Consider the following 13646-nt stretch of genomic DNA (forward strand, 5'->3'; position numbering starts at 1 on the left):
GGAACCAGGTTTCGGTACCCAACCCAACTGGGTTTTGGTACCCAACCCTAGTCTTAGGTAAAAACTAATGGACAAACCAACACATTGCTGTTTTTGGTGTTTGATGAGATTTGTTGACAGTAAGAAACATATAGAGCAGCTCTTGCCTTATCCTTTACATCAGCCTGTTGCAGGTTGGAGCTGCAAAACTTGTTGCTCCAAAGCAAGCTTTGAAGAACTGCAAATCATCAGCAGTCAAACCAAGCTAACTCAGTTATGTATGTACAAAGAAGATAAAACCCAATCCCTGAAAAAGCAGTGGTGGAGGATGTATTCAGATTAAAAGTAGCACTACCACACTGTAAATGTTACTGAAGCAAAAGCACAAAAGTATTATCAGCAAAATATAACTCAGAACAGAAAAATATGGAGTTAGAATCATGCCAAAACCTCACACACACACAAAACGTGTTTTACTCACGCCCAAACTATAATACTACATCTAGCAACATATATGTAGATATTATCATAGTATGCATTTCTCTATTTTAATAATATTATTTTGGTCTTATTACTGGTGAAATATTACAGTATGCTTTAAGACAGAACAGATATGATCAGAGTTGGGCGCATGCAAAGCCGATTTCCCACAATGCAATGCCGGCATTCATTTCAGAGAATCAGACAATGATCAGCGGGTCTTTAACGCCAGCATCGCTTCAATATACATATATATATAATCAGTGGTTTTGTCACCAGCAACAACACTTTGCTCAGCTTTGTTCCAGTAAGTTATGCACCATAATAACGTTTAAAAAAATCTGCGGGTATATATCTATGGTCCTGGCAGGCTTAAATTGACTTAACAGTGCCACCTGCTGTTGTGGAGTGCAAATTACAGGACATTTGTTTGAAAATGTACCTGCATTCGTGTGTGGATCTGAGGACATTTGTGTGTGGATCTGAGGGCATTTGTGTGTGGATCAGCAAGGCGGAAAATAAGTGCCAAAAGTCACGTGACAGTTTTTCGTACTTGAAGAATTTTTTTTTGTACTTGAAGGATTTTTTTTTGTACTTGAAAGATTTTTTTTTGTACTTGAAAGATTTTAGTTTGTACTTGCAGGGTATTTTTTGTCATTGAAGAAATAGGTGTCTTTGTATGTGTAAAACATACTGTATTTGTTTGATAGGTAGGTTTCTTATTTGCAGAACAAAATGCATTAGTTTGTGAATGATGTTTTGTATTTGCAAACCACACTGAGTTTGTTTGTGAATTGTTGGGCGTGAGTAAAACACGTTTTGTGTGTGTGTGAGGTTTTGGCTTGATTCTAACTCCATAAAAATACACCTATGACTGTTATGCTATGATATTATTAGAATATTATTAGTGATGCATTAATGTGTAGCATTTCACTACACTATTTTGAATTATGTTCCATACTGTAGTTTAATCTGCAACAATGCATCCTCTTAACTTGACGTGAAGAGAAGTACAAGTATAAAGTACCTCAAATATGTGCTTAAATGTACTCATTATATCATTGCATTCCACCAAGTTGCCCATTAGTGAGACGGGCATGGTCTGTCATACAAGGACAAGGAACTCTGAGCGGCCGTTGCCCCCTGTTGGAGCAGCAGAGAGTAGTTGTTCTCAGAGCTCTCTTAGGATTAAGGTTGCTGTTCCCTCTGTGCTTTAAGGCCTGTCTGAACTCTGTGAATAAATAAATAAAAAAGAGAGCAAAACCATAGCACTGCATTTAAAAAATAAATAAAAAAGTGTCTTCACTTCGTCTCAATACAGTTCAGTTTGGGATGCAAGGACAGTGTTGTTTTCTCCTTTTCATGCAGGAAATAAATTGGAAGAAATTCAAGAAAGCTACTATTAAGTTCAAAATTCTAACTATTAAGTTTTTTGCTGGAATCATTCAAATGAATGAAAATCATATATGCAAATCACCTCTATGACAATCCAGCCAGCATAGCAGCTTTTATTTCTCTCAGCACCCTGATTGTCTTTTCTTATATCCTTGTATCTGACCTCGTGTTTTTGGCGAGCTGCAGGAAGTGTAATCAGGAAAAAGGAGGCAGTTATTTAAATATTCAGATCCAGACTATGCAAACACGCCAGTGGCCAGTTTCGCTGACCAACACATCTACACAGAGAAAGTAAAGCTGACCAATTCTGCTGTCCTTTTCTTTGTGTCACCTTTTACCTCTAGAGGGCAGTGTTGGCTAAATAATAGTCCGTGAAACACCCCTGACTTCTTAGATGATATAATGCACAGATATGTCCCTGGTAGATCCCTCAGATCTACACACTCTTCTCTAACTGTACCAAAAACTAAGGCAAATGCATGTTGTTGCTGTTAATATATCCATTATTACTGTTTTACTTGAATGTTTCTCATTTCACTTCATTTTGTGTATAAAGCGTTCTATAAATCTACAGTTTTTTATTATTATTATTATTATTATTATTATTATTATTATTATTATTATTATTATTATCATCATCATCATCATTGTCACCTAAAAAAGGGTAGCGTTAAAAGTTTTAAAATTCTGTTTTGTTTGGTTGAGTGCAACTCTTGTAATATTATAGCTTGATAACACAGAACATCCATTACCCATGCTCTAATTACAATGAAATAGCACATTGGTGTGGCCTGTGACAAAACTGGCCGTGACAACATTACCCATGATCCCCCAAACTCCCCCATGTGTGTATGATTTTACTTTAGAAACATCAACAACTTTTTCCAACAATGTCCTTAATGCTTTGCTCCCTTCATAATTACTACGGCCACTAGAGGGCGCCACCACTATAAACATAAAAATGAGTCATAATGCTGCTTGAACAAACAACTAATGGGGTCATTTTTCGGAAGAGGACAGCCTTGAAAAAACTTTGCGAATAGATGATATCCACAAACAAAAGAAAAAAGGTGAAGGCTAATACTGCAGCAGCGTTCAGAGGGGCTCCAAGATCGGACTTCTTCTCTCCAATCATTGCAACACGTTGTTACAAGATCTTGGAGGTGCACGGCTCTTCCTAGTCAAAAAGAACCTTTCAGATATCCACAACCTCATTCTTCTTATCCAGAATGAACATTCCAGATATCTGCAATAGAATTCTTACTAGGAAGAACTCCTATTTCAGATATCTACAATCAATTGTTACTAGTCAAAAAACTCTAATTTCAGATATCCAAAATGAAACAAACATTCCAGAATTCCATATTGTAATTTTGACTATCCAAAATACATTCTGACTAGTAAAAATGTCATTACGGATATCAACAATTGGTATTATGGCTAGTAAAAATGCAATTTCACATATTTACAATTAGAAATATGACTAGAAATAATACAATTGCAAATATCTGCTAACAGGTCGATAGGATGCCATTTTAGCATAAAAAGGGTTCGTTGACAATTATATTTTAGAAAACCATAATAGCATTTCTACTAAATTGTATTCTCACTAGTTAGAATGCCAATAGAGATATCCAAAATGCGAATTTTACTGGTAAAAAAAATATTTTAAGATTATCTACAACTTTGATTTTACTGGTCAAAACTAAATTTAAGACATCTAGTATTGTAGAATATTTGTAGAAGAAGGAATGTATCATAGAATTCAGGGAGTTTTTTTTTTTTATTGTTACTCGTTTTGATTTGTTTGTTTGTATTTTTGTAATTATTATTATTATTGAATCCTTTAATTATTCCTTTCTTTACCTAATAATAGAAAGTAATCCAGGAAGGGCATGTCATGCTACATCCTCCAGTACAGGAGGGAGCGGTATGCACCTATAAGCAACCCGCCATAAAACCAGAAGAAGAAGAAGAAGAAGAAGAAGAAGAAGAAGAGGAAGAAGAGGAAGAGGCGTAGAAGAAGATTGTAACGTAGAAAAAACAAGGGCTACAGTAGTATCGTCGCGTCAGATGATTAGCTACTAGTAAAACACTGTAAAACGACTGACAGTCCACCTCTGTTTTCAGCATTACAAAACGGTGTACGTTGTCAGCAATGTATATTTGTCCGTTGTTTACACGTTGAAGCCTCTCTCGCAGCGCTGATAATGCTGAAAATGAAGCTACCGATGAAAACGGGCGAGGAAGGAGGCGACGAAACGGCCGAGGACGGTTCATTGGATCGGTCGGAGCACCAACATATTCCCCGGGTGGTACCTCCTCCTTCAGTGTTCGGCGGACTGGCTGACTCGCCCACACCTAGTGTGTGTCCATCCCAGCTGGACAAGGAGACTGTTTTCGAGTGGTTTGGCCTACATCTAAACCCCGCTAAGCGAATTGAGTTCATGTGCGGGCTGTTACATATGTGCCAGCCACTGGAGCTCCGCTTTTTAGGATCTTACTTAGAGGATCTCGCTAGGAAAGATTACCATGTTTTAAGAGACTTTGAGTTTCGGGCAAATAGTCCGAGTGATTTGGGAGTTTTAACGGACGTCATTGATCCAGTGGTTCGGTCCAAACTCCTGGTCTGCCTGTCCCTCCTCGGGTCTGAAAGCAGGGAATGTGCTGGAATACTCTTTCGGATACTGAGCCATGTAGACCCGGCCTTGTTCTACAAAAAATATGATTACACCCTTCCTCCATTCATGGACCCTGACCACCACTCATTTCACCCACCATGCCCTGACAATGTGTACGGCGGGTCTGAGCAGACCTGCGGCTTCTCCTCTGACGAAACAGCGGCCGGACCTCTGGAGCAGTTGTCGCTGCTTTTTGCCATGGCCTCTCTCCACCCAGCTTTCCATTTCCACCAACGGGAGATGGTCCGGGGGCAGCTTGACAAAATAGAACTTGCCATAAAGGAGGAGAGACGTCAGAGTCAGCTTAGAATAAACGCCCAGATAACGGTAATGAGCAACAAACCAACATTAGTTCCATTAAATGTTAAGCTAGCTCAAAACTTGCTCTACTTCAACTTGTGTTCTTTAAGAGGGAGTTCATGCACTGTAGTGTTAGCTGGCTAAAGTTACAAGTCAATTAAAATATACATGTAACGTTACGTTATAGGTAATAAGACAATAATACGTAACGTTACATTGGCCAAGTGTGTAACGCTACTAGCCTAGCAGGAAACTTCATTTTCCTATCATGAGCTGTCATCCATGGCAGGACAGCTAACGCTAACAGAGTTAACGTTAGCAAACACGTTAAGCTAGTTGGTAACCGGCCAGCAGTTAAAGTTCGGTAAGTGGTTTCAACCAGTTGCACAAGACATGTTCAAATGTTTGGGGGTATTTCTATGACTTGTTGCTTTGGTTCCATGACAGTCTGTCTTAGTTGTCAGCGCTGTGGATCTATACTGGCTACCGTCATCTTTCTAAATGCTCAGTACAGGGAAACTCCTCAACAATGGATGGTGGATTCTAAGCGGTGCCCCTATTAAATCTAACGTTACATCCATGATCCAGTATTGTCTAATTACTCAACCGCCTGCAAATCCAGTCAGATGTGGATCATGTTGGTACATTGGAGGAACATTTTGCACCTGTTACTTTTCAGTTGCCTGAAAATTGGAGCATATGTTTGAATTTAACAAACCTAGATTGTAGACAAGCATGGGTTTAGCCTCTTTCTTAGTTAAAATTAGGATGTAAACTGAGTTTTTAACTGATCGCTTACTGTAAAATATGAACCGAATTTCATAACTAAACCCCAACGCTTTCCAGCTCCAGATAACTCTGTAAACATTATTTGTGTAACCCCTGGAGTCTAGTGCCTGCAGCAATGCTCGTCAGTTACTGAAGCCAGAATATCCAAATTTTTGCCAAGGAGGATGAAGCCTGGCTGGGCAGACCAAGTGGCGACCGAGTTGAGTGGGAGACACCTGCCAATCAAGCAAACATAATTCCAATCATACCTCTATATTACAAATCACGTGTCAAAAAAAAATAGTTGCGTTAAAAGGAATTTGCGTTAAGTCGTTATTATCGCGTTCATTCTGACAGCCCTAGTATGTACACATATAAATGGAAAAATCACTTCCCTAATCTGAAGTCATGTTAGGAATGCAGAGCTGTTCTGCAGCAGACTCTCAAGTGTCAGAGCTTCCTACCAGCAAATGAAAACCCCCTTACCCTTTAGGGTCAACCGCTGAAAACAAATTTCAACTTGTGTGGGTGTCTTCCTGCCTTCGTTCCTGTTCAAACCAGATCAAGCCATCAGGCGATTGGCTTCAGGGTTGTGCGGCGGTGGGAGTGTCACTTAAACGGCCCATTGGTGTGACGTCCTTTTTGTGTTCTTCAATCCCCCAATTTAGCACAAATGGACTTTATATTTACTCTATATTTCACAATTATTGTTTTCCGTCGACAATTCCGAATTATTTCACAGAGAAAAGAAAAGAGACAAGCGATTGTGCTTTGTGCTGGAGCTTGTTGCAGATAAGTCAGCTGTTACATAGTCTCGCAATTCCAGACCTTCCTCCACAGCGCTGCAGAGGAGGGTCTGGCTAGTCCAAACAGCATTCCGGGATGGGAGAAAAACGTGCTCTGGTTTATTGGCATGTCTTTAAACCAATCACAATCGTCTTGGGCGGCGCTAAACACCACACGGAGCAACAGTGCCTCTGTTAAATAGCCTCGGGAAGGAACTTGTTTTGGTGGAACATGTGTACGTTCAAAAGTAGTTTTAGTCATGCAACAGAAAACTCTGATTGGACAGATAGTCTAGCTAGCTGTCTGGATTTACCCTGCAGAGATCTGAGGAGCAGTTAACCATAGTCCTCACAAATCCACCGGAGGTTAGAACGCCAACACAAAGGAAGAGGAAGGTACAAAACGGACAGACCAAACTGCTTTGGTGTGAAAATACTCTGTTGTATTTGTCTTTGTCTGTTGTATTTGTCTGCTCCCTGTCTGCCATGTCTAACGTCTAATCACAGTGAGCATCTATTAGGGCTGGGCAATATATTGATATTATATCGATATCATGATATGAGAATAGATATCGTCTTAGATTTTGGATATTGTAATATCGTGATATGACATAAGTGTTGTCTTTTCATGGTTTTAAAGGCTGCATTACATTAAAGTCATGTACTTTTCTGATCTTACCAGACTGTTCTAGCTGTTCTATTATTTGCCTTTTCCCCACTTAGACATTATGTCCACATTACTGATGATTATTTATCAAAAATCTCCATGTGAAGATATTTTGTCAAAGCACCAATTGTCAACCCTAGAATGATATCGTGATATCTGATTTTCTCCGTATCGCCCAGCCCTAGCATCTATCTAATAAATCGGGAAGTGTGTGCGTGCCTGCGTGGTCTGTCTTTGAAATATCTCATGAACTGTTCATCCAATCTACTTCACGCTTGGTTTCCTGGGTACTGGATGAAGTTGGGTTTTGGAATTTGGAGCATTAGGAGCAGTTTGGACAGCATTGGATAGCATTGGATATCCCAAAACAGTGAATAAAACTAAACGGCCGAATGATAAAGGTTGAGGAAAAAATTGACAAAAAAACAAACAACCTGCAGCACAAAAGACGCCACACGCAGCAGGCTGATGACTTGCTTTGTACAGGGGGAAGTTTACCGGCGTTGACTGCGGTTCACTCCTTGCTGCTTCCAACGTTACAAGATTGCTGCAAATACCAACAAAACGTTTCTTCACTTTTCCTGGAGCACGAGTGGATAGCTGACAGGAACATCGCACCTGTTGTGCTGAAAAAGGTTGAGGGAAAATAAGGGGCTACCGTAACACTGGCTCTTCCATGTCTACCCTTCCCAATAAAAGCCCAGCTTAAATTCATTCAGAGCATCTCGCTGAGATGAAACTCAATAAGAAGCCATTTTGCCGACACTAAATATCAAACAAAATCCAGACACTATATCGTATTTAGTTGCTGTGAGCTGTAGATTCACCACTTCTAAACAAACCGCAGGATATAACGTAATCTCGGAGCTTCCCCCGCCGCGCTGTGCCGATATGGGAGACTATCTCGGAGCTGACCGGGCAAAGACAACGGTCTTCATCAGACTCACCCTGGGGCCGGTTGTTAAGTGTGCTGCTAACTTATAACATCACTGTCGGCAAAAAAAACCACAAATCAAATCCATGCTTCAACTTTAACCGACAAGCCACCAAGCCTGCATGGAAATGAACACCTCTGCTGAAGTGTTAAATTCATAGGGATAATGATGACGAGAAAAAACGCTGACTGTGGCAATATCAACATGGAATATCGTTGATGAAAAAGACAACACTAAAACGTAGTTGAACAAAAACTCTTCCACCTTTTCTTGCACCCCTTTCTTTCTCTCTCTCTGTCTGTCGCTTTGCGGACAGACACGCACTCCCATTCCGTAGCCGATTCCGTCTCTGTGAGTCCGTCTCTGTACCTGGTCCGGTTCCGGTGGTTGATTAACGCAGCTTTATGCTGATTGGCTCTCATAACACTGCCATGAGTCCATAATGAAAATGTCTGATTACTTCACATTTCAATTGTGATATTTTGCAATTAAATTCTGAATCTGCAATGTTCTCTGTCAGGTAAATGTAGCAGTAGGGCCTACAATGTTATCCCCTGAAGTTAAAGTACACTGTAAGTCAAACAATCAGTAGGTTACAGTGGAGTTGCATATTAAGAGCTTTGCGGTCCTTCTGTAAGTCATTTTTGGGAACAATTTGGTTCTGGAGAATGCTACAAGAAGCCATACATCAAGGGCCAAGCAATCGGCTCGTTCCAAACCGGCACATTTTGAACGGGCACTGTACTTGTACCAAATACAGACGTCCAGTTGGTCCAACACTCTGCAAGGCGGTCTCTGTTCTAAATAAATCCAGGAGGTTGACCTCATTGGGAGTCAGGGCCTGGTCTGGTGAAGATGCGCTGCTCTTAATAAAATCACACATCCCATTTTTAGAGTGCTGTACTGTGTCTGCACTGTGGCACTGTCAAATGTGGTAAAAGACAGAGGGAGGGTCTGTGTATGTTGCTTTTACTGTATTAAGTAATTTTGTTGAATTACATTTTTTTTAGGTTATGATTTCAAACTGGCCAGGGATTAGCCTGCTGAGCTAACTGTGGCTCATTTGCACGTACTTTGCTGTTGATAAATGAGCACTGTCCCTGTCAAATAAACAAATAATTGAAATGAGAGAGGAACAGTGAAATAGAGCATGGTTGAAAACTAACAGTGGTTCCTGGTGTTTCTTTGCGTTTCATGTTAGTTTCATCCCTTCTGATCGTACACCACAACTCTGGTGTAGCTCAGTCGTCAGACAACAAAACAGACCACTCCTGATGTGGATGCACTGTGCTCAAGCATTAGCACTTTCAACGCTTTTGACTTAACAAACAGGTTTGTTATTAAAACGTTAGCCTCGCTTTGCCAGACCTTCCTCCACAGCGCTGCAGAGGAGGGTCTGGTTAGTCCACACAGCATTCTGGTTTATTGGCATTTCTTTAAACCAATCACAATCGTCTTGTTTGCTAAGTGCCGGACGGAGCCACGGCGCCTCTCCAAAATAGCTTTGGGAAGGAACTTGTTTTGGTGGAACGTGTGTACGTTCAAAAGTAGTGTTAGTCGTGCAACAGAAAACTCAGATTGGACAGATGGTCTAGTTAGCGGTTTGGATTTACCTTGCAGAGATCTGAGGAGCAGTTAACCATAGTCCTCAGAAATCAACTGGAGGTTAGAACGCCAACACAAAGACAGAGGAGGGGACGGACATCTGGCCAAAAAGAGGTGCATCCGGCGGCAACTGAGCAATCCTGGAAGTGGAACGTCGTGGATACAGACTATTGAAACGTCAAATAATTAAACATGATATCTTGGTTACTGCGGGTATGATGCTGCAAAACCTAAAGGGATGGTGCATTTGATCAGTGTGTTTCATGTTTAGATAAGTATGAAACATGTGAAATGCATTATAGCCGCCCAGTAATTGAAGGTCAAAATTGTAACGAACCAGTGTGAGCCAGTACCTTACTTAGTGTGTTGTTGGTCTTCAGGAGCTGACGGGTCAGGAGACAGATTACCTGCCTTCCCCAGCACTGGATTTGGGGGAATGTACAGCCTCCCATTCTCCCTGCCAGAGCCGCCGCTCCAGCCGCTGGGCAACACAAAGAGAAGGTGATTATAATAACCATTAATTTGCTGCAGGTCCAACGGAGAACCGTAGAGCATTTTGATCTGGGGATTTCTTCAGGCTTCATTTGATTCACTCCACCAAAGCAAGTCTTAGAATAAACACCGTGCTGGGGGGAACTGCCTGCCACATTTAACATGTTTCATCCATAAAGCTTGTTGGGTTACTATAGCTAGAATTACATTTTTATGTTTGGTTCTTACTTAATTTACTTGGCCCTTCATTGATTTTTATGCTTTTTTATGTTGACTGTTGCCACAGCGACATATACAGTAGAGCCCTCTCCAGTTTAAGTGTTTCCTTAATAATCTTTTGAGGGCAAAATTGTCTGGACACACTAATGTACTAATTGATTCCTCGTAAGTGCTATGATGACTCTGATTGTATAGGCTTGTTGTGTTTGTGAAGTCGATATTTCCTGAGTCCTAATAATAGCTACGTAACTCTTGTTTTGTTAAACTTGTCTGAGAAACTGAGTCATAATAGTTTATTACTGCTCTCTGTTGTTGCAGCAGTGCATATAGAGGGAATCGTGCTCAGGGGCATCTCTCGGACCAGGATGGACAAGGAATACAACTTTGAGGTAGGTAACAACACTGCACACACACACACACACACACACACACACACACACACACACACACACACACACACACACACAGCTCTGCTTCTGATTAAAATGTCCAGTGAAATGTCTGGAAGTGTTCTTTTAGTGCGATACTGTGTTTGTCAATCTTAAGTTGGAAGACTGTAAACACTCCGTCTTGATTAGTGTAGTTATATCTGCAGTTTCCTTTAGTTCACCTAAACACACACACACACACACACACATTCACTTGTTTTCAGCTCTGCTGCTAAACACCTTCCAGCACATGTGCTTTCAGTGATGTTGAATATACGCCCCTACTGTTCTGCATGCATTAAGTGCAAATTGAACCATCGTAGTGTGAAATACAGTTTAACTGACAGACGGCCGCCGCCTCTGCAGCTTGTTCATGGAGGCAATGCGTACTCCTGTATGGTTCGCATCAGGTGTTAAAGCCAACTGTACCAAAACACGGGATTGGACAACTATTTAACGACTACGAGATGTTTTCACAGGTTAGGCAACTGTCTCAAATCAATACTGAGAGACAGCAGCGCTGCACCACCGGTCCCCCAGGGACAGAGGAGATCCCGATAGCGCTAGCTTCACAGCGCAGCGTTCGGATCCAGTCAAAACAGCGCCAGCTTCGTGCGTAAAATGTAGTGGCTGTGGGTGAGAGGGAGGCTGGCTGGTGAAAATCTGACGTTTTGGCGCTTGTGATTTTCCTTTGGCGCTAGCTAAAAACCTCTTTGGGGAGCGCCAAAACTTTCTCTGTGCAGGAAAAAGCCTGCTTTCAAACAACTCACATTAGTGGCTTTTTAACATGGCTCTCTGGCACAGACACACAAGGAGACAGTGGGATTTCCACATGGTCTCTTTTAGTCCAAAAACCATGTTCAGACACACTGATCAACTATATACCTAAAGATCCTTCTTTACAACAAACACATGCAGAAACAGATGGACATTTCCATACCTGCTCCTGCCCTTATTATAAAATTGGTGGTATTGATCCATTTTTACCATCTAAACAGAGCAAGTGATGATTGATTATTTACTAAACAACATCCTCTCACTATCGGATCAAATGACATATTTCCAAAAGGCAGGTTCTACATGTGTCCATATTGTTACAGGCACAAATGTGAGTCTGTGGGTTAGTTGTAGTGGGCAAAACTGGGGCAAATGCCCCAGTTGACCATTGGACTATGCTAATCCCAAACTCTTAATTCCATAGTCAGTCAGAGTGAGGCTGCTTATCATTGCTAATGCTTATCCCTTCAATAAATTCATGTTTTCCAAACAGAGATTCACATTAACAAATAGGAGTAATTTAGTGCTCAATTACAGAAAGAAAAATCAGCAAAACAGATGGCGAGGAGAGACTGTCCTGTTGGCTTGACTGACGAAGCTCAGTCAAGCCAACAGCACTCACAACAGTGAGCCTCTGACTCTCCATCTGTTTATACTGGACCAAACCACCAATTAACACACAAAGACACGCACAGATAGTAACACATGTATTCATACTGCACCCATGATCTTAATAGGCATGTTTAATGTCATCATAAAGCATAATTAACAGTGTTTCCCATACATAGGTTCTGCTTGGGCACCCTGCCCAGGTGGATTGAGACCCGCCCAGGTAGATAAAATCTGAATCACATTTTTATTTAATTTTTTTCAAATCAATGTATTTTCTAAAGCGCACACAGACCAACCACCTCCATAATACAACCAGCCAGTTGCCCGATCGGGCCAGAGCTCGAGAAAGTGAGCGAGCAATGGAGCGGCTGCACTGTGTCTGCTCTCCGAGACTTCCCCCGGCTCCCAGCGCAAAAACCGACACAGACAGGCTTGTTTACTTCATAGATTAAATCAATCCTGAAACAACAACAACAAAATACAAGTTGAAATGGAAAATAATGGAGAAAAACGCAACTGGTTGAGAATGACGACTTGTGTTATAGAGTAACGTAACTCCTTTGGGGAATGGCTCAAGTTTAAGCCTACTGTGTGTGAGATAGCGCCAGTGTGAGACAGTGGATGCACTCAACGCAGACAGCTGGTGGCTATCGAAGCAGAGGTGGAATTAACAGTCAAGAATTAAGAGTCAAGTTGTAAATGTACAGTGTAGGTTTCCCTGTTAAGCAGGAGAGGAGAACCTGTTATTGTACTCAGTTAGTTACTGTTATAGAAATAAACTGAAGGGCCTGTTTTAATTTAATTTAGGCTATTTATTTTAGATAATTTTTGTAGTCTGTATATTTTCAAATCGGGAAGAGACCCTGTCTTTGCATTTTATTTGATTACAGTCTGTTTTGATTAAAGTGCTTGTGACATCTCACATGTGGCTTTGACTTACGACTAAAATGAATCTAGCACACTTCCTAGAAAATACAGAGTATATTCAGAAATATCGCGAAATATCGCCATTCAGTCTAAAAAATACCAAGATGTTTTTTTGTCCATATTGCCGAGACACCCTTGATCCAATATTCATGGTTTCCTATATAATTGCGCTACTTAGTCTTTAGTCGAAGTCTAATACTGTAACACATTCCAAATACCATAATTGCACAAACCATCTTTGTATTGTCATTAAAGACAGTTTAAATACTTGGCCAAAACCAATTCAGTTTGATAAGATAACGGAGCATAGCTTTGCTATAAATACAGCCTGCATCATCTCACTTGTCTTTATAAATTCATCTGGTGTAAAGACAGTTATGCATCCCCACAGTTGCATATTGACTGAGTCATACTGATAGTATTTTTGTGATACAAAATAAATAAGATTCTGTGTAATAGCATGTTTTTCGTATAAAGACCAGAAAAGAGGATTGTTGACTACTACAGAGGATTGTTGACTACTACAGAGGATTGTTGATCTGGACAAACTAGAGCTGAACACCTTTCAATACACGGAACATCACTCACAGGACTTG

The 13646-nt window shown here is 40.8% G+C and overlaps 1 protein-coding gene across 3 annotated transcripts in view; it reads left to right on the forward strand.

The window, feature by feature from the left end:
- Positions 1-3857: 3857 nt before the first annotated feature.
- Positions 3858-13646, forward strand: part of zcchc2 (zinc finger, CCHC domain containing 2) — a 33900-nt gene continuing 24111 nt past the window's right edge. For 2 of the 3 annotated variants that reach the window (XM_028569044.1, XM_028569046.1), the window contains exons 1-3: positions 3858-4862; positions 9976-10096; positions 10625-10695. In XM_028569044.1, coding sequence (XP_028424845.1) covers positions 4065-4862; positions 9976-10096; positions 10625-10695 — 990 coding nt within the window. In that variant the 5' untranslated portion in view covers positions 3858-4064. The remainder of the gene's footprint in view (positions 4863-9975; positions 10097-10624; positions 10696-13646) is intronic. The other variant, XM_028569045.1, reaches the window with a different exon arrangement.

The sequence above is a fragment of the Perca flavescens genome, chromosome 22 (assembly GCF_004354835.1).
Source record: "Perca flavescens isolate YP-PL-M2 chromosome 22, PFLA_1.0, whole genome shotgun sequence".
Lineage (NCBI taxonomy): Eukaryota > Metazoa > Chordata > Actinopteri > Perciformes > Percidae > Perca > Perca flavescens.